The 26,931-nt window shown below is 40.7% G+C and overlaps 1 protein-coding gene across 1 annotated transcript in view; it reads right to left on the reverse strand.

Annotated features, from left to right (window-relative positions):
- neb (nebulin) overlaps positions 1–26,931 on the reverse strand; it is a 116,777-nt gene that overhangs the window by 78,280 nt on the left and 11,566 nt on the right. The window contains exons 10-54 of the mRNA XM_079563514.1: positions 26,425–26,529; positions 26,193–26,297; positions 26,002–26,109; positions 23,776–23,892; positions 22,865–22,966; positions 22,669–22,776; positions 20,989–21,093; positions 20,801–20,899; positions 17,801–17,905; positions 17,613–17,720; positions 17,419–17,532; positions 15,889–16,086; positions 14,421–14,528; positions 14,234–14,332; positions 14,036–14,140; positions 12,710–12,817; positions 12,310–12,621; positions 11,696–11,902; positions 11,383–11,487; positions 11,193–11,300; positions 9,884–10,195; positions 8,815–9,021; positions 8,637–8,741; positions 8,452–8,559; positions 7,748–8,059; positions 7,015–7,221; positions 6,838–6,942; positions 6,634–6,741; positions 6,219–6,530; positions 5,831–6,037; positions 5,654–5,758; positions 5,259–5,366; positions 4,476–4,787; positions 4,169–4,375; positions 3,992–4,096; positions 3,802–3,909; positions 2,189–2,500; positions 1,897–2,100; positions 1,699–1,803; positions 1,500–1,607; positions 1,102–1,413; positions 810–1,013; positions 602–706; positions 410–517; positions 23–334 (exon numbers count right to left, since the gene is read on the reverse strand). Of these exons, the coding sequence (XP_079419640.1) occupies positions 23–334; positions 410–517; positions 602–706; positions 810–1,013; positions 1,102–1,413; positions 1,500–1,607; positions 1,699–1,803; positions 1,897–2,100; positions 2,189–2,500; positions 3,802–3,909; positions 3,992–4,096; positions 4,169–4,375; positions 4,476–4,787; positions 5,259–5,366; positions 5,654–5,758; positions 5,831–6,037; positions 6,219–6,530; positions 6,634–6,741; positions 6,838–6,942; positions 7,015–7,221; positions 7,748–8,059; positions 8,452–8,559; positions 8,637–8,741; positions 8,815–9,021; positions 9,884–10,195; positions 11,193–11,300; positions 11,383–11,487; positions 11,696–11,902; positions 12,310–12,621; positions 12,710–12,817; positions 14,036–14,140; positions 14,234–14,332; positions 14,421–14,528; positions 15,889–16,086; positions 17,419–17,532; positions 17,613–17,720; positions 17,801–17,905; positions 20,801–20,899; positions 20,989–21,093; positions 22,669–22,776; positions 22,865–22,966; positions 23,776–23,892; positions 26,002–26,109; positions 26,193–26,297; positions 26,425–26,529 (7,224 nt within the window). The remainder of the gene's footprint in view (positions 1–22; positions 335–409; positions 518–601; positions 707–809; positions 1,014–1,101; positions 1,414–1,499; positions 1,608–1,698; positions 1,804–1,896; positions 2,101–2,188; positions 2,501–3,801; positions 3,910–3,991; positions 4,097–4,168; positions 4,376–4,475; positions 4,788–5,258; positions 5,367–5,653; positions 5,759–5,830; positions 6,038–6,218; positions 6,531–6,633; positions 6,742–6,837; positions 6,943–7,014; positions 7,222–7,747; positions 8,060–8,451; positions 8,560–8,636; positions 8,742–8,814; positions 9,022–9,883; positions 10,196–11,192; positions 11,301–11,382; positions 11,488–11,695; positions 11,903–12,309; positions 12,622–12,709; positions 12,818–14,035; positions 14,141–14,233; positions 14,333–14,420; positions 14,529–15,888; positions 16,087–17,418; positions 17,533–17,612; positions 17,721–17,800; positions 17,906–20,800; positions 20,900–20,988; positions 21,094–22,668; positions 22,777–22,864; positions 22,967–23,775; positions 23,893–26,001; positions 26,110–26,192; positions 26,298–26,424; positions 26,530–26,931) is intronic.

Raw genomic sequence — 26,931 nt, forward strand, 5'->3', positions numbered from 1 at the left:
ATTGACAAAACAGAAAACATACGTCACTCTGGATGTCATAAGCTGCTCTGGCCTGCACCACGTCAGTGGAGTCGGGCAGACAGGTCCAGTTGTGAAGCCTCGTGATGTAGTTGGCGTGGTTGACTTGAATCTGGTTCTTCTTGGCCAGTTCAAAGGCCAACATGTCCACAGGCAGGTTGAACTTAGTTTTGGATTTGTTGAAGTCCTTCTTGTACAGAAAGTCGCTGGCGATTTTGGCGGAGTTCAGAGCCAGCATGAGCAGAGGGTCGTCCTCAACGCAGCGGGCGCCGATGTGGTGTCCAACCTGCTTACGGTATCCTGCATGGTACTTGTACTGGAAAGAAAAGAAACATTGTTGAAATAACATCAAAACTTACAAGAATATTTGTTAAAAGAAAACTCAGCTTACATCACTGGCAATGTCTCTTGAAGCTTTGGCAGCTAAAATGGGAATAGCATCTTGGCGCATGTCGTAGCCCTTCTTCTTGGCGTCAACATAGGCCTGTTTGTACGCTTTCTATAAATAAACACATATGCAATGTATTTAACTTATGCAGAACAAAAGTATAAATTACACGTTAACATTGCATTTTACTCTTACCTCGCTAAAATTGTAGTTGTTCGCTTTGGCCAGGAGGACATCCATCGCATCAGGCATGATGTGAATATTGGTCTTGTCTTTGTTCCATGCTTCAACATAGGATGACTAAAATCAAAAGAACAAGTAAAATGTCAAAAAGAGATGGCCTTGCAGATATGAAGAATATAAATTGTTAAGTAGTGCTTTATAAATCAGAAACCATGCTAACCTTGTTCATGATCTGATTGTTGGCCTTAGCCAGAACCATGGGCATGTCTTCTGTGGTGCTCTTGAATTTGAAGCCGCTTGGGTGCTGGCGGTAGAGTCTCTCACTGAGGGCATTACTAGCGTATTTTACTTTCTCTACATCGATTGAACCAATGGGCACCCATCCCATTCCCTTCAGCCACTTCAGGTCAGCCTTATAAACATTCTGTTGGAGAGAAATATGCTTTTATTTCTACTAGTGTTTGATGTACAGTATTTAGAAATGTGAAATATTGACAAAACAGAAAACGCACGTCACTCTGGATGTCATAAGCTGCTCTGGCCTGCACCACGTCATTGGAGTCGGGCAGACAGGTCCAGTTGTGAAGCCTCGTGATGTAGTTGGCGTGATTGACTTGAATCTGGTTCTTCTTGGCCAGTTCAAAGGCCAACATGTCCACAGGCAGGTTGAACTTAGTTTTGGATTTGTTGAAGTCCTTCTTGTACAGAAAATCGCTCTGGATTTTGGCGGAGTTCAGAGCCAGCATGAGCAGAGGGTCGTCCTGGACGCTGCGGGCGCCGATGTGGTGTCCAACCTGCTTACGGTATCCTGCATGGTACTTGTACTGCATAGAGAGATGGAATTATGAAAAATACGACAATAAACAGCACAGCAACGTATATTGTTTGTGTAGGGTAATTGAACTCTTACATCGCTGGCAATGTCTCTTGAAGCTTTAGCTGCTAAAATGGGAATAGCGTCTTGGCGCATGTCGTAGCCCTTCTTCTTGGCGTCTTCATGGGCCTGTTTGTACGCTTTCTAAAATTTAAGAAAGGCAAGAAATCGTTTAAATTGTGCAAAACACTGGATTGTTTATGTCCTTGTCTTTTACTGCAGATTGGAGACATACCAGGCTGTAATTGGCTCTGTTAGCTTTGGCCAGAAGGACATCCATTGCATCAGGCATAATATGGACAGTGGTTTTGTCCTTCTCCCAGGCTGCGGTGTAGGCACTCTGTAAAGTAATAATAATAAACCAATCAAATTAAATGAAAAAACAAACAAACAAACAGAAGTACTGATAGACAATACTATACTGATAACATGCCTTGTTCATGATCTGATTGTTGGCCTTAGCCAAAGCCAAGGGCATGTCTTCTGTGGAACTGGTGAATTTGAAGCCGCTTGGGTGCTGGCGGTAGAGTCTCTCACTGAGGGCATTACCAGCATATTTCACTTTCTCCACATCGATTGAACCAATGGGCACCCATCCCATTCCCTTCAACCATTTCAGGTCAGCCTTATAAACATTCTATTGGAGAGAAATATGCTTTTATTACTACCAGTGTTTGATGTACAGTATTTAGAAATGTGAAATATTGCCAAAACAGAAAACGTACGTCACTCTGGATGTCATAAGCTGCTCTGGCCTGCACTACGTCAGTGGAGTCGGGCAGACAGGTCCAGTTGTGAAGCCTTGTGATGTAGTTGGCGTGGTTGACTTGAATCTGGTTCTTCTTGGCCAGTTCAAAGGCCAACATGTCCACAGGCAGATGGAACTTGGTCTTGATATTGTTGAAGTCCTTTTTGTACAGAGCATCGCTCTGGATTTTGGCGGAGTTCAGAGCCAGCATGAGCAGAGGGTCGTCCTGAATGCTGCGGGCACCGATGTGGTGTCCAACCTGCTTACGGTATCCTGCATGGTACTTGTACTGGAAAGAAAGGTCAAAGTTTATTTATAAAGCACATTTAAAATACAGTTGACACTGCCCAAAGTGCTGTACACGTTTCAGTGAGAGACAAATATATATATATATATATATATATATATTATATATATATATATATATATATATATATATATATATATATATACACGGTACAAAGTAACAACATAGAATGCTCAACTCAGCTCGTGTTGAAAGCCAACGCATATAGGCGTGTTTTAAGAGTGACTTAAAACTCTCAATGGATGAGGCTGATCGAAGGTACAAAGGGAGCTCGTTCCAAAGTTTGGGTCACCTTGGGTTTTTTTCTTAGAGCGTGGACAGGTTAGACAGAGCTGATTTGTTAGTCAAATTCAAAAGAGCTGTCAATCATGACTCCAAGATTTTTTTACATGGGAGCTGAAGGGAACACCAAGATCAAAGGTCTGTTCAGTGTTGCCGAACATACAATGTCAGGTTGAGGTTGAGGAAGTTTAGCTTCAGCCAGTCTTTCACTTCCTGGAGGCAACTCTGCAGAGACTGCATAGAACTGCTTTTTGACTTAAGAGGCATGTAAATTTGGACGTCATTGGCGAAGCAGTGAAAGGTCATATTTTCTAAAAATCGAGCCCAGTGGCAGCATGTACAGGGAGAACAATGCTGGGCCTAGAACAGAGCCCTGGGAAACTCCACAGGTGAGGTAGGACTGAAACCAACTTAAAACCATGTCCTTCCATGCGTGATAATAAAATCTCATGATCCACTGTATCAAAGGCTGCAGTGAGATCTAGAAGCACCTAAACAGCTGCCTGGCCAGAGTCTGCCATTAAAAGCAAATCATTTAAATTTTTTAAAAGTGCAGTTTCTGTACTGTGGCACGATTTAAAACCAGACTGGAATTTCTCTGTACATTTTTACAGGATTGCAGCTGAGAGAAGACCACTTTTTCTAGTACCTTTGACAAATAGGGCAACTTGGATATCGGTCTATAGTTAGACAGCACTGAGGGATCCAAGTAATGCTTTTTAAGGAGAGGCAAACGTAGAAGAGGCCCCAGTAAAGTCCCACTTCTACCAAACAAATTCTTTCGAAGACTAGACAATGAATGGAACTTACATTAAGGTACAGCATAGAATGTCATGAATAATGATGATATACAAATAGACAATATAATGTACAGTATGTTCCCTATGCACTTGGTTTTGTTGGCATCATTTACTTACTTTTTCTTTATCTACTGTAAATATTTGTGACTAACAGAATGGAATTAATAGTATAATAAAAGCTTTCAATGAATGTGTTCTTACATCACTAGCAATGGCTGTGGAGGCCTTGGCAGCCTGGACAGCGATAGCATCCGCACGGACATGGTGTCCCTTCTTCTTGGCCAGCTCATTGTCCAATTTGTACAGTTTCTGAAGGTTACAAAAAAAAACTAATTAATAAATTGACATCTAAAAATGCCGTTGTTGCTTATTTTGTGTTTACTGTTTGTACCTCGCTGTAGTTTCTCCTATTATCGCGAGCCAAAACAACATCCATAGCATCAGGCATAACGTGAACACTTGTTTTGGCCTTTTCCCAGGCTTGAATGTAGGATTGCTAAACACACAAAAAAATAAGGTGTTATACTCCAGAAAATGTAGAATTAGTTGTAACAAGTTAACCACTTACCTTGTTCATGATCTGGTTGTTGGCCGTTGCAAGAGCCACGTCCATACTCTGCATGTCTTTGGTAAACTTGAACTGGCTCGGGTGCTGACGGTAACCCTGCTCATTTAAGATCTGCCCAGCAGTTTTGGCCTTTTCCACATCCAGGGAACCAATAGGGACCCATCCGAGGCCTTTGAAGCAGGTCTCATACTCACTCTTGTACTGGTTCTGAGGAGGAAAAGAGAAGAGGTCAAGGCTTTATTCAACTCTTTTCAATTTAAATCAGCTTTATGGTTAATTCTACAACATGTACAACTTGCACACTCACGTCGCTGGCGATGAACTGCATGTTGCGAGCCAGCTCCAGGTTCATGGCACCGGGCAGGAGCAGGTTGCTGTGTGAAATCGTCCTGTACCCGGCCATGGTCTGAGCCTTGGTGGCCTGTTTGGCGTGGACCAGGCTCATCATGTCGACTGGGGAGTGGTACTTCAGCTTGGCCTTGTGGTAATCCTTCTTGTAGTTCTTGTCGCTCTGGTGCTTTGCCACTTCCATGTAGTGCACCAGCAGAGGGTCGTCCTTAATGCTGCGGATGCCCACATGGTGCCCCCTGGCTTTCTCATAGGCCAATTTATACTTGTACTAGAAAACCAGCATATAGTTGGTTATACTGTGAAATTGAATTGGTACTTCAGCGTTTTGCAAAATAGGGTCTATGCGATACCTAATGTTAGATATCTAGAAGTAATAGTGTCTAATTTCTATGTAGAACCAATTCTCCATTGCTAACATGGCTCAGAGTCAGCTACACAAATGACCTGAGCAATCATTACAATACAAATTCCAGTTTCAATGTTAAACATAAACCTTAATCTACATTGAAACTCTAAGGTTGGCAGTATGAGCCCCACAACCAGAATGGCTTATGAACATATCAGAGTTTGTCAGCATGGCGGTTTAATTCCTCCATACAAAGATAGATATGATAATTTGTAATTTGTTCTTTGTCCTTTTTGTCTCTACCACATGAATGAGATAATTAAAGGCATCTAACTGTCCCATGTAGACGAAATACTTAGCTTGTTTGACAATAGGATGTTTGAAAAGACTTACGTTGCTGGCAATAATGGTGCCACTCTTGGCTGCAAGAATGGGGATAGCATCTGCCTTCATGTTGTGACCTTTGAGAGCCATCTCCATCACACCGGCTTTGTAGAGTTTCTATAACAGAAAAATGGACCGGTAAATAAACATGCAAGCACGTGACCAGGAAGCAAAAGCCTAATCACTTGTAAATAAGGCTGTATGGCTGTTTTGTGTCTTGAAGTATTAGGTTTTCAAAGGAGGTTGATCCATTGATACGTTTTTCAAGTCAAGTGTTGGCTCTTCAAATATGTAGCTATGATCCTTGATGCATCCAAATTGTTGTCACTTGTTTAATGGATAAGCTCTTGTCTAGTCCTATACATAGATTTAAACATGCGAGTTAGAAAATACACTTTACTTACTTGGCTCATGTTGATGGAGTTAGCTTTGGCCAGCAGAACATCCATAGCATCAGGCATGACATGGATGGAGGTCTTGTCCTTCTCCCACTTGGCTATGTAGGCAGACTGTAAAATAAAACAAAGATATCAGCTTTCATGTAGACTTTTCTGCATTTTTGTGATGGAGAAACATTGTACCTTGTTCATGATCTGGTTGTTGGCGGTGGCCAGAGCGACGTCCATGGAGTCCATGAGTTTGTGGTATTTGAAGACCGAGGGGGCAGTGCGGTACTTTTTCTCGCTCAAAATGTCACCGCCGACTTTAGCGGTTTCCACTGAGAGCGACCCAATGGGCACCCAGCCGGTTCCCTTCACATAGCTGTTGTACTCGGACTTGTAGTCATACTGTGGAGAAGCACAACGAATCCGTCAGGATATTAACGGTGGCTGTGTTGAGTAGATAGTCGAGTGCTTTGTACAGTATGAGAGTATGAGAAACGGGACAATTATCGTGAATCATATCATCCAACCGATATTGCCCCACCAAGCCATTAAGTGTTCCAATCATGATATTTTTTATACTTACGTCGCTGCAGATGGTGTTCATGGTGCGGGCCAACACCAGGTTCATGGCGTCGGGCATGAGCAGGTTGCTGTGTGAAATCTGCTTGTACCCGGCCATGGTCTGAGCCTTGGTGGCCTGTTTGGCATGGACCAAGCTCATCATGTCGACCGGGGAGTGGTACTTCAGCTTGGCCTTATGGTAATCCTTCTTGTAGTTCTTCTCGCTCTGGTGCTTAGCCACCTCCATGAAGTGCACCAGCAGAGGGTCGTCCTGCAGGCTGCGGAAGCCCACGTGGTGCCCCTTGGCTTTCTCAAAGGCCAGCTTGTACTTGTACTGGAAGAAAAAGGCAAATAAATGCATTGTATGTGGTTTCTTGAGAGAATCTGACTGTTGAAGGTGCACTTAATAAGAAGAAAGATGTTTTGAAATGACTTACGTTGCTGGCAATAACAGTGCCACTCTTGGCTGCCACAATGGGGATAGCATCTGCCTTCATGTTGTGACCTTTGAGAGCCATCTCCATCACGCCGGCTTTGTAAAGTTTCTGCAAAATAGCAAGCAAAAGCATGTCACATCCGCTAACAATGATCATATTTTCTTCCAGACTTAATTAAATCGCTAATGTCAAAATATGTCTTACTTGGCTCATGTTGATGGAGTTAGCTTTGGCCAGCACAACATCCATAGCATCAGGCATGACATGGATGGTGGTCTTATCCTTCTCCCACTTGGCTTTGTAGGCAGACTGTAAAATAAAACAAAGATATCAGCATTCATGTAGAGTTTGCTGTAATTTAGTGATGGAAAAACATTGTACCTTGTTCATGATCTGGTTGTTGGCGGTGGCCAGAGCGACGTCCATGGAGTCCATGAGTTTGTGGTATTTGAAGACCGAGGGGGCAGTGCGGTACTTTTTCTCGCTCAAAATGTCACCGCCGACTTTAGCGGTTTCCACTGGGAGCGACCCAATGGGCACCCAGCCGGTTCCCTTCACATAGCTGTTGTACTCGGACTTGTAGTCGTTCTACAAAGGGGAAAAAAATCTTGTCATTGAAGAATATTGTAAACATGTATCAATCTTTGTAGCATAGCATTATCAGCCCTGGCTATTCTGGGTAGTCTTAAAATGAAATGTTATGATGACCTGCTTAATCATAAGCTACAAAGTGTGATGTATTCTGGCTCCGTTCCATAAGAGCAAGTAGTAACTTCTGTAACATGAGCTACATACATTACCAATCAAAGGTTCACCATTGTTCTTTTTTTTTTTTTTTTTATTTAACAGAAAAGAAGTCCAGTCTCAAGAGGGAATGTTTTTTTTGTTCATAAGTAATCTATGCAGATACTGGAAGATCATGAAAATAAAGCTCAGGAATAGATCCCATAATTTGTCAAACTCGCTCATATCCTTTGCTCATTTTTTTCAGCTTTAACCAAACAAAGAGAAAATGCTCCTTCTTCCTAACATATCCCACACACTAACAGGTTGTTGATATGCACTTGCCATGATGTTATGTCAAATCAAATTCATGTAAAATGTAGTCACTTACATCGCTACTCTGGGCATTCATGAGGCGGCATCGCTGCAGACCCAAATTGTCTGGCAAAAGCATGTAGCTGTGGGGGATCTGCTTGTACCCGGCCATGGTCTGAGCCTTGCTGGCCTGTTTGGCATGGACCAGACTCATCATGTCGACTGGGGTGTGGTACTTCAGCTTGGCCAGGTGGTAGTCCTTCTTGTAGTTCTTTTCGCTCTGGTGCTTAGCCACCTCCATGAAGTGCACCAGCAGAGGGTCGTCCTGCAGGCTTCGGAAGCCCACGTGGTGGCCCTTGGCTTTCATGAAGGCCTTTTTGTACTGAACCTAAAGAGAAAATAGCAGGAGATAAAAAACTAATAATCCAAAGAAATGCTTTATCACAAAATTTAACATAAAGAAATTCTGCAGTTGTGGTAGTTTGAGTCTACAATATTTTCTTTTTTCTTTTTTAACGTGATTTTCATTTATTTTTCTTAACATCAATAAATAAGAAACCATATAGAGCAGAAGTGAAAAAGAAAAAAGAAAACCAAACACAATTACAGGTCAATTATGTCTCCTTTTATGAAGTCAGCAGAGTTCATTTTGACGTTTTGGTCAAGATATACAAACTAGCCACCACCCACACAGAGAGCAGATGACGGCCAAAGAACCCCCATCCATCCTTTTAATCTCTCTAAATACAAAATACCTTAAATCATATTAACAATACTCACATCACTGGCAATGTGTCTGCCCTGCTTGGCGTGCAAAACGGAGATAGCATCAGGCTTCATGTCGTAGCCTTTAGCAATAGTCTCCAGCCACTTGTGCTTGTAGTAACTCTGTGGAAAGAAGCAAAATCATAAAGAAACCATTTCCCTCCCAGAATCTTTATTTATACGTATATTTAGATACTAACCTCGCTAAGGGTCTGGGCATTGAATTTAGCCTGGAGGAACTCAGGGCTATCCGCGGGGAGGTGGTAGGTGTGTACAAACTTCTCACCAGAAGCCTTGTAAGCAGCCTAAGAAAAAGTATTGATTATTATTAGCAACATTTGTACAATTTGTATGATTTTTTAATGAAATAACTCTTACTTTATCCATAATCTTGGAATTTGCCAGTGGCAGGGCCATGTGCATAGCGTCGGTCTTGCTGGTGAATTTGAAGTTGCTTGGATGTTGACGGTAGCTTTTGTTGTCCAGTGCAGCACTGGCGGCTTTAGCCAACTCCACCGGCATGGAGCCGATGGGGATCCAGCCAGTGCCTTTGCTGTAGTTGTTGAACTCAGACTTGTACAAATTCTGTAAGAGGAGAAGAAAATGCCAAAGAGGTGAGCAAGATTGGTTTTATTATGTCAATAAGATGATTGAACAGGAGAAATTTCAGGCTAAGAAGTAGTTGTTAAAATAGAGTTAGATGTAAAGTGTGCAGTGCAAAGGACATCAACATTTTGATAGAGCATAGGCAGAAAATATTCAAACCAAAGTAATTTAACCCACCCCAATATTTTTGTCCCAACATTGATTTTTAAACAATAAATTTCAGATTTCCTACATTGAACCTTGTAAGTCTGTGCTTTATTTTTTGCAATATGAAATAAATTAAAAAAAGAATACAGTTTACGCACTGTTCTGACAGAAGTGTGACTAAGTTCAGTAAGATTATTGTAGCAGTATTTTTATACATTTTCATGTATGCTAAAGAATTTGGTTAAAAATTTCCAGGGGGAGGACTCTCAGACCCCCCAAAGAAGAACTGACTCTTGACCCCCTCAACATTCATCCAAACATTATGCCCTTGTGATAGGTTTGTCTAGTCTCTATTTGAAATTTGAAAAGCCTATCCTAAATATTACACTTGAATGCGCTTGAGAGAGTGGCTAAGACAGGAATCACTTTCATGGGAAAATTGTCCATGTCCATGTGCCAAGTATAATTCATTCTTTCATTTTCAAGTCATATCTATCTATGTATCTTTCAAATTAAAACCCAAAACAAATTAACCGAAACAAAGCATTTTTAATTTTCTGAAGCCTGAGGCCCACTAGTATAAGAGGTTCAGTTCCTAAAAAGCCAACATGCAGCACTTAAAGTCTTTTGTGTGTACTACATGGCTATTATAACTACGACTGCATATGTGGGACATTAGCAAATTTTCACTCACGTCACTCTGGATGTCCATCATGAGGCGACAGCGCTGCAGATCCATGTTGTCCGGCAAAAGGAAGTAGCTGTGGGGGATCTGCTTGTACCCGGCCATGGTCTGAACCTTGCTGGCCTGTTTGGCGTGGGCCAGGCTCATCATGTCGACTGGGGTGTGGTACTTCAGCTTGGCAAGGTGGTAGTCCTTCTTGTAGTTCTTGTCGCTCTGGTGCTTCGCCACCTCCATGTAGTGCACCAGCAGAGGGTCGTCCTTAATGTTGCGGCAGCCCACGTGGTGCCCCCTGGCTTTCTCATAGGCCAATTTATACTTGTACTAGAAAGAAAAAATAAGCGTCATTCAGTGCTATCCACAAACTTAGACACTAGTAGTGGACATGTCATGCAAAAGTGAGGCTTAAAAACATTCTTTACGGTCTCTGGGCTTTGATATTTTACATTTTAAAATAGGGAGTGAGAGTTCGGTCTGGGCTGTGAATCATTCTTGCGGGCTTTCTGCAGGCAGCACTCGGAGTGACAGGTGATACAAGCTTTCACTTTCAGCTTTTCCCAGTGAATACAAGCTTTCACTTTCGGCTAGCATCATGCAAGCAAATCGATGGCGCCATGATGAACACACGTAGGGCCTGACTTAAAATTAACTTAAAATAGAAACTTAATATTATTAGAGCCCCTCCTGGAACCGCCACCTTAACGTGGTGGAGGGGTTTGAGCACCTGAATGATCCTGGGAGCTCTGTTGTCTGGGGCTTTGTGCTCCTGGTAGGGTCTCTCTCTGGTAGAAGCCCCTTATGAGAGACCAACAGGCCCGGTTAATTGTGAGGCCGTCCTCCTGTGGACCCACCACCTGCAGGAGGAGCCATAAGGGGCTGGTGCAATGTGATTTGGGCAACTCCAATATCTGCCCCCACGACCCGGAAACGGACAAGTGGAAGAGAATGGATGGATGGAAGGATATTATTAGAGGAACAAATTTGATAAACACTACTAAGGGCACAAATTTGATACATAAATGAGTTTGTGCTGAGGCCTTTTAGTGTTTATGAGAGACAAAACTCTCACGGCAACAGCTTTTTGCACCACTTTAGCGCTTAATGAATCATGCGCTTATAAGCAGACCTGCTCAATGCGAGTCCTATCATGGATTATGGGTTTTTGAAAATGTGATGGACAGCTTTGTGTTCCATCAGAGATGCGACGAAACCCTGGAAATTTAGATAAGAGCTCTTCAGCAGTAGAAGAGGAATTGACCAAAGTGGACAGAACTACTCAAAACTGCATCAGTGAATCATTATTTCAATACTTTTCACTTACATTACTGGCAATGTCTCTGCAGGCCTTCGCTGCGACCACTGGGATAGAGTCTTCCTTCACGTGATGGCCTTTGAGCAGGTCCCGGCGGTAGGCATAGGTGTAGTAATTCTAGACAAATCATAAAATACCAAAATGTTCAGTTGTTTTCAGTCGATAAAAAGTCCTGAAATAAAAAAGTGAGGAGTCGTACATTGCTGATGTTGGCAGCGTTGTATCGGGCTTGCTGAAACTCGGGGGCATCAGCGGGAAGGTGGTAGGTGTGCATGAATTTCTCTCCACTGGCTTTGTAGTCTTTCTGTTGTTTGTATGCAAAGAAAAGTCCATTAGTTTCAGTAATATTAAAGCTGTAGCAAGGCATTCAATAAAAAAGGTAAAGGAAAGTTAAATAATAATACACTGGGTACCACAGCTAATGATCGGTTCTTAGAGGGATGGGACAATTACAGGGACTGCGCAGACATTAAAAGCATGAGATTGACAAATGCGGGCTGCTTTCTTCTTACCATGTTGAGATTCCTGCTGTTGGTCTTGGCGAGCTCCATCATCATGGAGTCCGTGCCACTGGTGAATTTGAAGTTGGACGGGTGCTGCCTGTATTTAATCTCATCCAGAGCAAAAGCTGCGGCTTTGGCCTTCTCCACCTCCAGAGAACCGATGGGCACCCAGCCGATTCCCTTCACCGAGCTCTCATAGTCCATTTTGTAGTTGACCTGGAAAATAAGACAGCAGTGAGTTAACTCCATTCTCAAAGCATTAAGATGTGTATCTGTCAAAAACTGGGCTTGCATTGTATATGCTTTACTCTGCACTGTCAACAAGTTAGTATAGCATTCACATCTATGCTGCAGGTAAATACATCATTTACAATTCAAATTCCAATCTGAGACAATGCTATATTGCTAAGCTGTAACTACACAGTCACCTCTCCATCTATAAAAGCACAAAAGTTGATGTCAAAACACAGTAACTTCCTGTGATGATTGGGTAAGTTAGCATTGCAATTTGAACCACATAGTGATCCTTAAAACAAGTCAAGTTTGGATGATTCAACGTTGAAATTAACTGCAGAAGAGCAGCCTAAAACACCAGTCTGTCTGCACTCATCGCCGATACTCACGTCACTGGAGTTGAAGTTCATGTTACGAGCCAGTTGCAGGTTCATGGCATCGGGCAGGAGGCAGTAGCTGTGGGGGACCTTCTTGTACCCTGCCATGGTCTGAACCTTGCTGGCCTGTTTGGCGTGGGCCAGGCTCATCATGTCGACTGGGGTGTGGTACTTCAGCTTGGAAAGGTGGTAGTCCTTCTTGTAGTTCTTCTCGCTCTGATGCTTAGCCACCTCCATGAAGTGCACCAGCAGAGGGTCGTCCTGCAGGCTGCGGAAGCCCACGTGGTGCCCCTTGGCTTTCATGAAGGCCTTTTTGTACTGGACCTGTAGTCACATCACAATAGGGATGATCAATTTCTATTACAAATAAAAACACAGAACAAAAAAACATAAATGAATTCAGTTTACTTACATCGCTGGCAGCGTGACGTGCAGCTTTGGCAGCGATAATAGGGATCGCGTCAGGCCTCAGGTCGTAGCCTTTGGCGATGTGCTCCTGCCAGGCCATCTTGTAGTTTTTCTGAAATCATAATAGTTTGATTAAGTAATAAACTGGCAGAACTGTGACTGGTCTGATCTTCCAACGTTCAAGAAAGATTCATTAATACTCAAACGGCTTCATCCCTCCTCCTTATGTGATCGGTTAGCTTTTATCTAATGTGTTTCTGTACAGTGTCTGTCTGTGAGTGTCTTCAAAAGCACTTCATAAATAAAATATATTGTTATCATTAGGCAAGGCAAGGCAAGGCAAGTTTATTTGCATTAAACTTGACAGACTGGAAGAATAGAAACTAGGGCTGCAGCTAACAATCATTTCTGGTGATTAATCTTCCGATTATTTTTATGATTAATTGATTAATTGCTTGGATGTGAAAGGTGTATGAATTTTTTTAAACTTTTTTACCACCTCAAGCTAAAGTTGCACCAATTGAGGACGTACTGATGGAGAAAACTAAAAGAGCATATTTATAGGAGGCTCTAAGTGCTTTAAAAAAAGTCGCTACAGCTGAACTTGGTTTTCCCAAAACTTCACATGATTATCACAAGTTTCTGTGAACAGGTCATTCCTCACTTGAAAGCTAAGAACCTCCAGAGTTCAGCCAGAGCTGTACTGACTGGAGGCTCTTTAACGGGGACAGGAGCAGGGACTGAGAAAGTGAGAGAGTCCTTTTATGTTAATTTTCAAACTGGTAAAGTATAGGATCTGGAAATAGAGTGGCGCTAATTCTGCATAAACCAGAGTATACCAGAAGCCAATTAATCGATTTCTAAAATAGTTGTCAACCATTTCAAGAATCAATTAATTCACTGTCCATAAATTGATTACTTGTTTCAACCCTAATAGAAACACACAGCTTTTAAATTAACGATATAGAATGTCTTACAAAGCATTTGCACCGACAATTACTTGAACAACTGGAAAATACCTACAATAATTATTATATTATATATTATTTTTTCTATGAAGCATTCTGGTTCAGATTTATTTCACTGTGCAAATCACACGGCCAAGATCGTTAATATTTGAGAGAAGATTTAAATATGAAAGTAATTAAAGGTGTAGCCCTAGTTTCCATAGAAAAGCAAGTTTATTTAAGTAAGGGTTTGCAGCTAAAAATGAGCACTTGTCAAGTTGTCTCCTAATAACTAAGTTATCCAGGGTTGGCCCTAACCAATTTGGCCGGCCCTGTAGTTTTCCACATAAAGCAATAAATGCATGATGTGGAGTTCTTCTTACGTTGCTCATGTTGTAGGCGTTGCACTTGGCCTGGAGGAACTCAGGCACATCTGGAGGCAGGGAGTATTTCTGATGGATCTCCTCCAACCCTCTCTTGTAAAACAACTGCGAAAGAAAATAGCAAATGCAAGAAATATAAAGATAAAATATATTGGAGGCTGCTATATTTTACAGAGTGGTTATAGCTGGCACACTTACGTCGCTTCTCTGCAGCTGGTTGACCTTGGCCTGCATCATTACGGGGTGGTCATCGATGGAAGTGAAGGGCACAGTGTCCGGGTGCTGCCTGTACTTTTTCTAAAGCAAACGATACAACACACACAAGCAGGTAAATACAAAAGACTCGAATCCAAGTACATGGAGGCTTAAAACCATGTTGCTGCACCTCGTTCAGGATTTCTGCAGCCTTCTTGGCCCTCTCCACCTCCATGGCGCCGAAAGTGACCCACGGAGTGCCCTTCACGCTGCAGTTGTAGTCAGATTTGTAATCATTCTGTGAAAAGAGGGAAAAAACAAAGCAATGTCAGTTCTGAGGTTTATGACGTGGCGCAGGCAAGTCCTGACTGTTTTCTGTCTACAGCTTTCGTTTTGTTGATGAACATTTTGCAAAACGTTGTTACTTGGTTTATCACTATCAGAAGAACAGGGAAAGCTAACTGCGGGCTAGTGCCACTTTAGCAGTAGTTACAGCCAAGTTTGAGCGGAACAAAATATCTCCATTGTGTAATTGGATTGTGGCACAATGTACAATATCCCTCTCTCTCTTGGTCTTTTCTCAGCGAAGAATTTACTCTCATGGATTAACAATTGTGGCAACATCCCACTACACCTGCAGTAGATACTTAGCTCTCCTTTGTTGTCAAAATTTGTCAAATTTTGACCAAATAAAAATGCTCAATTTTGAATATATAGTTAAATCAGCCAATCTAAAATAACTATTCAAGATAGTTAAAAATGTGGCACCTCCACCACTAAAAAAGTTTGTCCAATTAACATCTGATCAGATGGTCAGAACAACAAGGTCAACAGTCAATGGCCAATGTACCATACCAAAATGAAAAACAGCATCAGGACAATCGGCATTTTCTTTTAAAACTATTTCTGAATGGAACAAACTTCCAACTGCACTAAAATTATGCAAAGACTTAAAACGATTTTGCCTGGGTGTGAAACAACATTTTCTGGGAAATCAAACATGTCAGCATTAAAGAAAACAACAACAGCGACAACTAAATTTGACATCTGAGAAGGGTAGGGGTGGGTATAGACTATAGAGGAACAAGTTTTCCCTTTAATAAAATGTACTTTTTTTAAATTGTATATAAAATGTAAATACTGTCTGTAAATATTATGAACTGTATTTTTTTATGCTTTTTGTAGTGTTTTGTAATTGTCTGTCTCGGGGACTGCAGATGGAAATTAGATCCAAGAGCTAAAGTCTGGTACAAAGCATCTTTTCATATGCTGATTAATGCTCCTGTACATGTCCCTGTCAAATAAACACTAACTAACCTTTAACCTTTAAATGTGAGTGTTTTATGTCGGCCAAGTAGTAAAAATGTATATAATCATTAGAGACAATTTAACCGTGATTTATCGCAATGTATCCAATTCAGAACTGAACAAGGAGTTGCTGTAGGAATACGGTAGCAATGATGTTGTTCAATAGTTGACCACATGACTTGGTTGCCACTATTAATTTTCTCACTACAAAAGGCCTGCTTAGTCCAAGAGGAAGCCCTACTGAAGATGTGAGAGATGGCTTCCACTCAGAAATCAAACCTGGGATCTTCTTCTCAAAAGGGATCACTGTGACACCAACCGTGCCACATGTCAGTATAAAACCCACTCACGTCGCTCTGGATGATGTTGGCTTTCTTGGCCAGGTCGAGCAGCACGCTGTCGAAGGGCATGAAGTAGTTACTGCTGATTTTCCTGTAGCCGGCCATGCTGGCAATGGCCTGGGACTTCTTCGCTGTCGTCAAGGCGATCATATCCAGAGGGCTGTGGTATTTCGTCTTAATCTTTTCATAGTCCTTCACGTACTCTTTCTACAAGGATGAAAATGAGAAGAAGACACAATTTTTTTCTCAAAGTTATCATTGGGTAAAACATGTCATGAATTGTATGCAGTGGCTTCGGAAAGTTTTCAGAACAATTCAATGACTTCAACTTCATATATTATCATAATGTTTTAAATTAGTGAAAAATCTACAGGGAAGACACTGCAAGAGGGGAAAGCGAACTTTGTTGATTTTCCCCACACATTTACAAAGCTATTGTGCATAAACTGGACCCAAAAGGAGTGTCTGGGAGTTCTCAAAGGACATTTTAAAAGAGTGTCACTGTATCATCATTTTTGGAGTACTACATAAATCTGTACTAACTGAATCAAACCATGAAAGTGGGAGGTAGCTGTTGCCTAAATGCATGTCTAGCTCTTCACTCGAGTTCATTAGAAGCTTGTCTCAGCCGGAGTTCAAAGCGAGACAGAGATAAAAAGGGATGCTAACACTGTGCTAATTAAGCCTCTGACTTCCTGGTATTGCTGGAGGAAAATGTGCAATATTTGGTCTATACATGGTCTGTTTTTTCTTTCACAAATGTTGCATTTACAATGTAGATGTATGGTGCCAAAAGAGGCTTACTCTATTGCAAGAAAATAACTGATAACCACTGCTTTAGATGTTGCTCAAAATCATCTTAGTAGCCAGAAGATAAAGGCTTAAGGGACAGATTTTGTCCCGGGTCCTGTTGTTCTCTACCCCTGCCCTTGTACTTTTATACAAAAAAAAGAAAGCCTATAATGTAGGGCTGCTCGATTATTGAAAAAATAATAATCACGATTATTTTTGTCATAATTGAAATCACGATTATTCAAACGATTATTTGTTGCCTTTAAAAAAATCCATCAAAAAAAAGACAAAAATCCAGCAAAAAAAGTGACAAAAATCCATCCGAAAAAGACAAAAATCCATCAAAAAAGTGACAAAAATCCATCAAAAAAATTACAAAAATCCAGCAGAAAAAGACAAAAATCCCAAAATTAAAAATTAGAAAAAAAAAAAGAAAAGAAAAAAATTGTAAAAAAAAATTAGAAAAAAATGAAAAAAAAAAAAAATGATAAAAACAAATTATAATCGATTTTTTGCGATTATGCTAATTTTGTACTCGTTTACTGTTGTAATCGAAATCGTAATCGAATTTCGATTAATTGAACAGCCCTACTATAATGTATATTTTTCTTCAGCATTAATCCATTACTGTGATTTGACCTTTGACCTTGACCAGTGTAAGACTTCAACATAATAGTATAGAAACAAAAGGAAGGATATGAATACTTTCTGATGCCACTGTAAATTGCCAAAGTATAATTGACTTACATTACTCTGAATCTTCGCCACATGAACCGAATGCAGGATTTTAGGGTCGTCTTGGATGCTAAGCGCTCCAACCATTTTGCCTTTATTCTTCTCGAACTCCTTCTTGTATTTAACCTAAAATGGCAGACAAATATCCAAACATGCATGAGAATAGACAGAAACTCTTAATGCTGCATGAATGCTGTGCTACGTACGTCACTGGCGATGTTCGTGTGGGCGCGGGCAGCGAGGATCGAAATCGCGTCGCCCTTAACTTCAAACTTCTTGGCTTTGGTTTTCTCCCAGTCATACTTGTAACAATTCTGCAGTCGAGAGAGGAATTCCGGACAGCGTCAGTAACGGTAAATGTATTCAAGTAGTAAAAATAGTTGGAGGGACGTACATCACTGAGATTGTAAGCGTTTACTCTGGACTGGATGAAGAAGGGGTAGTCTGAGGGGAGACTGTTCTTGGTTTTCATCTTCTCGTACTGCTGCTTGTAGTTCAGCTGCAGAGAAACATATCATTTCATAAAATAGTAAGTTATGTATTGTTAAATGACACAAAATAAATGTGATATCTAGTTATAGTGTCACTAGAACGTGGAGATTTGGACCCTTTGGTGAAATCTGGTTAGATACAAAAGTACACAATGCAATTATTGAGTGTATTATTACTTTCAGATGAACAAATAGTGAATTTAGACAAAGCGGTTATTGTGCTAGAAATATTACCTTTTTTTCAGGATTTAAAAACAAACTGTCAGTATAAAGAAATGTGTGTCCTTCTGTTTAGAGCTTTCATCTCTTTCATCTTAATATAACACGATCATTATATCGTGTGAAATATTGTACAACGTAAATATTGTATGTTGTTAAGTTTAGCTTCCTTTATTTATTATTTATGTATTTAAAAGTATACTTTTATTGCACTAAACAATTATGACCATGTGGCATCTTTTTTCCCATTTAGTATCACTAGATGTCCCTCTAATCCAGGAGTCTGCAACCTTCAATATCAAAGAGCCACCTCGGCCCATTTCAAGCCAAATAAAAGTCATGAAGAGCAACTTTAGTAATTTTGATATTTTTTCATGATAACATTAGAATTAATGAATTAGTTAAAAGTAAAAATAAAATTAAAAATGGCATTATTATACTGTATATAGGGGATATGTAGGGCCCTTCCCAGGATATTTCTAACAAATCATTTGTAACAGCCTTCATTCTGGCTCAAATGCTGCTTAATATGTTTTAGCAAATCAACACTCTGACATGTGCCCACTCTGCTCTGATCTATTTTCATTCATTTATTTTGGTAATGGAAACAGGTCCTAATTATTTCATGGTATCACAACTAACTCTGACACTAGCCCTAACTTTAACCCAGTAAAGACACTGACACTTACCAGGAAACATGGTTAGTATTTTCTTGGAAACAATGTGGAGCTAGAACAGCTGTTAATGATGATCCTTTGTCATCCCTTTCAACATGATATCACTGCACTGTGAACTAAAGTGCAGCCCTTTGTTTCTGTACAACAAAGTGAATGCACATTTTCTTAATTTTTGAAGCAAATAAGACCTTTACAAACCTATGCTTATGAATTCCACTCTCTCTTTCTCCCACTAGATGTCTCTCTCCCCCTGACCACTCTCACTCTCTCTTTCTGAAAGGCGCCCCCCTCCGCTCTGGGCCTCCCTCTGAGCACTGGGTTTATTCTGGGCCAGTCTGAATGTTGCTCACTGCTATTTTTACGGCTCTCCAGTTTCCATGGAGCTCACACCGAGACAGCTGGGCCACCGAGCAGATGATCGGGCACATTTTAAGTGATCAGCAAAAAACAGGAGAATACGATCCATGCACTTGACTACTAATGATCTGCAGGCCAATTAATATTGTATTTTGAGAGCTGAATATGTGTCCAATAGACATGCTTTTCATTCAAACATGTAAAGAGGAGTAGGTGCATGAAATAGAAGGGGACACTCTATATAGCGAGAGCAAGCTGGAAAATAGTATATTGCTATTTCTGATCATGTTACACCTGAGTGACCATTTGAAAACGCATGTATTACAGTATTAGGGCCCCAAATCTGCAAATCATGTAAATCAGAAAATGCTGCGTGTGTAAAAAATCTGCAAATTTCTTTCGATTCACTGAGAGTTCACTGGACTGTCATGCCCAGAGCTTTGAACAACTTCTTAATATATTCTTCAGATGTTCATGCCTCCTCCACCAGGCACTGCAGAGACTTGTACCTTCCCTTCTGTAGAAATGCGGCCAACGAAAGTGCACTCAAATACAGAATCAATTAGACCCCGATCTGCAGACTATACCCACATCTTTGAAAATACAGCTAAATACAATGTTGATATATAAACATGTTTAAGCAGTCAAATTGTTATATTTAACCTCTTAACCCCCGCCTGAACCGAGCACATTTTCTCCAGTTTGGCTTTACTTAACTCTGGAAGCTTCTTGAAAAACACTTTAAAATAGCGACAAAAATGAGATGAAAACTAGGATGAAAACGCAACAAAAAAGCGTCAAGAACGAGACCAAAAAGCAATGATAGAGTGGCAAAAATGTGTGACCAAAACGCAAGAAATAAGCCACAAAAGAGCAGCAGAAAAAAGTGACAAAAAGCGATGAAAATGTGGCAAAAGGAAGGAAAAAGATCTGTTGAGATGAGTTTTGGAGGTCTTAGCTTTCAAAAGAGCCTTTACAATGGCCTATAGGCTGTAAACTTTTAGATTTGGGTAAAGCTGAACTGGAGATAATGCACTTGGTTAAGGCGAGGGTTAAGAGGCATGATGTTTGGTCATTGTAATAATTGACTGACTTGTTCATATCTTCTATGTTTGATAATGTGATTTAGGAGAGGTGGTCTTCTCACTCTCTCCTGCACAGTATTTTCTTTTGATTGATTTGTTAACTTGTATCAAAAAAAAATGTCAGGTGCAAATAATCTAATAGTAATAGTAATTTGATATAAAGTCTTATTATAGATTTGATATAAAGTCTTATTATAGATTATAATTTTGATAAAGACCTGATCCCCAGCAAAACAATTAGAGATTGTCTGATATTACTTGTGCTCTTTAAAGCAATATATATTGTTGTAGTTGAAACATTTGTATTAGATTTTTGCCATTTTGTGACCATTGTGAGAAAAACACTAAAGTTAAAGGGGCTAGTTGCAAGTTAGTCATTTTATACTCACTACTGTCACTTCAGGTCTTATACGTAACTGCAGCTTTTATATTAAACTCGTGCATGACGACACTTCGGACCCGAATTAACACCTTTTTGAGTGACAGTGCAGGATTTTTTTAGTTTCAACATTTTTAAACTCCGTATAGTCCTTTTAAGCTTATAAAGAAACAAAAAGAAACTCACGTCACTGAGGTTTTTGCAGTTGAGCTGCGCTTGAACCATGACCGGAGAATCTGTGACTTGTGTGAACTTCACGGTGTCCGGATGCTGCCGATAAACTTTCTGCAAATCACAAAAAAACGCAAAAACACGTTAAGCAAAGCGGTTCGTGGCATGAAAATGAACGAGGCAAGAGAAATGTGTCGTCTTACATCGCTACAGCTTTGAAGCTTCTTGTTGACTTCGTACTCGGGCGTAATTGTTTGCGGGTAGAAGCATCTCGTCTTGATGTCTTCGTACTCTGCTTTGTATATTTGCTGGAAAATACAAAATAAATGGTCAGTGCAGGTACAAGAACAATTGCATAATCTTTAAAATTCCATAACATTTTATCATAACTGCACTGAAACATTAATTAAACATTCACAAAGCCTAATTCCTAATCATTTATAAGCTCACTCCCCTGTGTCTGGTTAGGAAAAGGGAATATCCAGAAGGGGGTTCATGTGTGAAAATAACCGCGGTTACATGGCCAGAGAAATCAGATAACTGGAGTAATCCAATTATCTGATTTTACAAGGGTCAGTTCATTTGTAGATTTCTGGATCGCCTGTTTTGTAGAACTGCAGCTCATCCTTCCCTTGCCTCCAGCACCAGGTCAAGCTCATGTGGGGACTCAAACCAACGTACGTGGATTTGTATTCGGTCTGTTCACTTCTTCCAGCTCAATTGGTCCTAATATTTGTTAAGTAATCATAGCGCTTTCTGTACCTTGGTATCATTGAAACAATGAATCTGCTCTGGCCCATTGACAATTTAGAAATAATAATTGGGGACCATCAACGGGGAAGGCTCCGGAAGTTCCTTGCTATAATGGACATTCCATTGAACCGTCTTTGCTTTTCTTTAATTCATTATTGAACTCAGGCTTCTCATTCTCACCTTCACGTGTTTGTCTTTAAGGAATGGGCCACCGTTTTTACATACTTTACATGCTCTAATTACAATATAGCGCCCCTTTTTATCTGCTTAGAAAATCGACATATTTAATGTTGTGTAACTGGACTTGGATTGTGTTGCTATACACCTAACTGTATTTAAATAGGGGAAATGTGGAAGAGCTTGGCAGTTTCTAACTTCACCCAAGTTTGGAGCTATGAATATGCTGGGAGAGGCTAAATGCTAACAACGTCTTTGGTCTATCTGCGTGATTGAGCGCACGCACAAAGACCAGACAGTAATGGATCAATTGGTCTAACCTAAGGTAAGAACATACCTCAGTATGTAAAAACGGTGGCCTACTCCTATTTTTTACTCCTATTTGTTGCTATTTTTATCTTCACCTTATTCTATATAATGCACAAGCTTCATTAGCCCACGCCTCTATCTATCACTGTTGTACAGCCTATGATTGTGACACACTCGCTAAATGCTGCCACGGCTGCCGCTAACGACCACATCTGTACATACTCTCACAGAAGAGGCCCTGCACCTGCCAAAAGCAAACATTACAGAGAAAGAATTTGTGTTACCTTTGCAGAACGTCATTTTGTTAAACATATTAAGTAGCCATGTGCTTTGGGTGAACACTAAGCATCAGGCCTTCAAACATACTAGAGCTGGAAAGGCCTTTAGACGCCAAAAGGGCTGCAAGGGCTTGATTAATGATATAAGTACATTTTCCATTTATTTCATTTCATTTATCCCCAAACTATAAATGTGTTTAGTGGTGAAAAAAATAATAATATTGAAAAGCATGTTTTTTGATGTACAAGTTATCAAACCCAGTGTCTATCTAAACATATTCAAGGTCCGAGCAACAACATTATTCACATCTTATACTAACCCTTGAATAATTAACGGAGCGGAGTTATCAAGTAACATTTACTTACATCGTTCTTGAACTGTTCCACTTTCTGGCAGTGAAGCATGTACAGATCTTCATAGCTGCCGATGTAGTGTCCCTTAACCTCCGCGTCATACTTGTCTTTGTAATGTGCCTGTATAAAAAAAAAAAGCATATTGTCGTCACATTTCCCTGTTGTAAAGTATTTAGAATAATCAAACTGTTAAAACGCTGGTGCTTACGTCTGTGAATTTCTTGAGAACTCCGTCCATCTGGAATTTGGGCGTATCGCAGTAGTTGATACTGAAGCCGCGCGACTTTTCATAATTGGCCTTATAAACTTTCTGTAAAATGAAAACAACAAAAAAACAAGCAGAAGGGATGGTTAGACAAAAGTGACATTTAGTCTTGGAATCTGACTCTTTATCTTTTCATGTTTTCCCTTCAGCTGTTTTAACTGTGTATTTATACAGCATTTATACTGCACTGTTATACCATCATTTTAGACTCATATTAATTTACTTGTGTCTGTGTATCTACCCAATAATTCCTTGCTCTTAACCAATAATGTTTTAGTGGAATGGATTGATTATTTCTTTCAAATAAAAATCAATATTAAAGGTACTCAATGTTCTGTTTTAAGAACAAGTGTGTGAAATATTCAGGTTGTTTGTTTTCTCACATCCCAATTCTTCACAAGGATGAGTTTCTAAGCTTCTTTCTGAGAGAAAATGGAGATTTGCTGTCATAGTAATGTTAACATAAATTAATTTGCTAGTCCATGCAAGGCTTTTTAGTTTTTTTCCCCCCTTCAAATGTCTGCTTTTACAATATACTAAAGGAATACAAAAAGGAATGCAAAAGATGATAAAGCCCCAATATGCATTGCCTAAAATGAGGGAAAGATAGTTATGTTTTCATGGGCATTTCAGTCTATTTGAGAATTTTACTTTTCTTAAACAAGCCAGTTCTAGCACTGGTCTGGCTCCTGCATCACTAGTGGCTAAATTGGGTACAGAGCCTTCGAGGTGCTCATCTTCTTTACCATTCCTTTGTACTTGTATGTTTTTGCACATTGCATTGACCTAAATATACCCGTGTAATGACGATAATAGTAAGTCTCCTTTTGTTTTGTTTCGTTCCTCACACGTACATCACTAAGGATGGTGCCGGCGTAACGTAGCTGTCGTAGGAGGGGGTTTTCTGTGGCGGGGAGCGTGTTGTAATCGGCCTTCATTTTCGTCTTCTCGTAGTCCTTCTTGTATCGCACCTGAAGAGAAAAAAAACGGATGGAACATTTCATCAAATGACGTTCGGATCATGGCACTGACTGAGTGACGCAGGTTTGCATTGTGTGTCAGAGAGAGCGCGTGGGCACAAGCTGCGGACTAGTCATCGTAAATTGTAAGCTACGGGAGTGAGTCAAGCTAAGCAATGAATCTGTGCAGAGAAATCAAGGTTGTTGTTTTTTTCAGAGAAACATCATCGTCTTTGCCTCGATCTGCATCTGCTTCCCTCACACCAGCTTTCTTCATGCCGTCTTTCACTACATTCATACATTTCAGCGTCACTTCCTTCTGCCCATATTCTCCATATCCCTTCTCTGCATGGAGCTAAGTGCTATCCTAATATGTTTTGGGGGCTAAAGGGCCTATGTCACTGGAGAGAGTTGCGGAGATGTTGCGGAGAATGCTGTGACCGGCAGTCTCAGTCTCCACAACTCGAACTGATTGTGCACATACAAAGGGCCTACCTATCTCACCAGCCTAGAGCAGTGTTTTTCAACCACTGTGCCGTGGCACACTAGTGTGCCGTCAGATATTGTCTGGTGTGCCTTAGAAAATTATCCAGTTTCACCTAGTTTTTTTTTTTTTTAAACAAATTCATTATTTTCCGCAAATATTGTACCGTTTTCGAATGTCTGTGCTGTCTAGAGCAGTGGTTCTCAACCTTTTGGACCCGCGACCCCCATTGTAACAGTTAAAGGGGTTTGTGACCCCCCCGCCCGGGTCACACTGTGAGAAATCGGAACATTAGCCTACATAATTCTTAAAAAACAAAGAAAAAAACAAATGGCTAAAATAAAATTAATAAAATTAAACATATAATGGCCCTCTGGTAAAATAGCAAACACATGCGACAATAAAATTATAATATACGCTAAAAATGGTATGTGTATTTTATTTACATGATCTGGCGACCCCCCAAATTAGTCTCGCGAACCCCTTGGGGGTCCCAAACCCCAGGTTGAGAACCACTGGTCTAGAGTAGAGTAACCATGCCATAAATACTCCATATTAGGTCGCTAATTTCTTTGAGACAAGAGAATTAGTGATGCATGGATGGGGCAGGTGGCGGTGACTGTGGCATTGTGGGTAGCAAGACTATACAGTGTTCCTATTCAAGACACTTTGATGTGAACGACTGAATATAGGCTACAGGGTTACGTTTTTTTATATTTTCTGCAGGTGGTGCCTCGTGATTTTTTCAATGAAAAAAATGTGCCTTGGCTCAAAAAAGGTTGAAAAACACTGGCCTAGAGACTAGTTGGAGACTAGAGTCGCCGCTGTTCATGGAGATGGCTCCGATACATCCCCTGAAAATAAGGCAAGTCTCCAGGTAGTCTCGGTGAAAACATCCAATCCATGATGTCCGTCAGGTCACAGAGACATTGCAAGGATGTCACAGAAATGTCTGATAGGTTGAGGAGCGTTCACATCATGGCCACAGCTGCTTGAAACAGCGGAGACCTCTCGAAGACCTCAGGATCCGCTGAAATCGAACATGTTTGTTTTCACCGAGACTACCCGGACACTCGCTTATCTCCAGGGGATGCCTCAAAGACATCTCCGTGACCAGCAGCAACTCGAGTCTCCATCTTGTACAAATACAATACAATCAATAAATACAATAGTGCAACATGTTCAGCTTTCACTATTTGTACTAGTCATGTATTTTTATGATGTATGTTGCTCTGGAGTCGCAGAATCCCCCGTCTGCCCACAGTTGGATGATCGAGTTTTTTGTTCTTCAAATGTATTGTACAAATCTGCACAGATTTTATTTTTTATCACCAATTTTATCTTAATAACTAGTGACTATTAGCTGTATCTGCACCAGAGCAAATTTCCCCTCGTGGGACAATAAAGTCAGATAAAAAAGAGTCCACTTTGGCTGCTCTACACGGCTGTTCTATGAGTCAATATTTCAACATTCAAGTCTGTCTCACATCAAAATGTTCACTCTTTTACTCAAACTGTTAAATCTGATATCCTGCATCATCAGTGCCGTTAAAAGAGACGAATAGTAAAAGAATTATTTGACTCAATCGTGACGAAAACCAAAACAAGGAAATAATGGTGAGAAACACTGGACTCACCTCACTGGCGGAAATGCGAGCCTTCTTCTGCGTGTCGTAAAGGGGCGTGTCGGTTTGCATGAAATATATTTGGTCTTTGACATTCTCAAATTCTTGCGTGTATCTCTTCTGTATAAAGGGAAAAGAAAAAACTGAAATATTGACAACTTTTGCGTAAACTCAGTAGCTAAAGGGCGCTGAGCGGGGCGTACTTGGCTGAGGTTTTCCATCGCGACTCGGGCCGTGGCGACGTCGAAGTACGGCGTCTCGCACCACTGTCCCCTCACGTTTTTATTGTAATCCTCCTTGTACTTGAGCTGACAAAGGGAAAAGCATATCAACCATTACAGTCATATCTGCAAATGCTACTGCTAAACGAGTGTGATAGTCGGCCTTAGCAATGCTTGAATGAACAGTTTATTCCTGATCTTGGCTGTTCCTTACATCGCTGCGCTGGTTGGCCACGCGTCGGGCCAGCTCCACTTCCGGAGGATCTGCCAGCGAGGTGTACTTGGCTTTGCGCTGGTCGTGCCCCTTCTTATACAGAACCTATACGGGAAGCAAACACAGCAGGATTTTATATCTTCTACACCTGATAATACCTCAACAGCTGCCAATATTGGACTTGTAGTACTGTGGCTGCGCTGTCTCTGTAATGTCCTTAACGTGTCTTGTGTCACATCAGCGGGATTGTAATCGTCTTTAAGGAGAATGGGAAGGTTTAATTGCTTTGAGTGAAATGGCTACATGCGACACGTCTGAGTCAGCATCGGCCGACGGAGCAGAAAGGAACAAAAGCTGAGCTAAGTGGGATCGGCAATTTGTAGAGCGGCTTTATCGTGTTTACATAAACAGCTTATGCTTTTTATGGCCCAAATACTATGTTTTAATGCCATTTCTTAAGATGTGCAAATACCTCATCAAACAGAGGAAAGAGAGTTGAACAAAACA

The sequence above is a fragment of the Gobius niger genome, assembly GCF_951799975.1.
Source record: "Gobius niger genome assembly, chromosome: 9".
NCBI classification, from domain to species: Eukaryota; Metazoa; Chordata; class Actinopteri; order Gobiiformes; family Gobiidae; genus Gobius; species Gobius niger.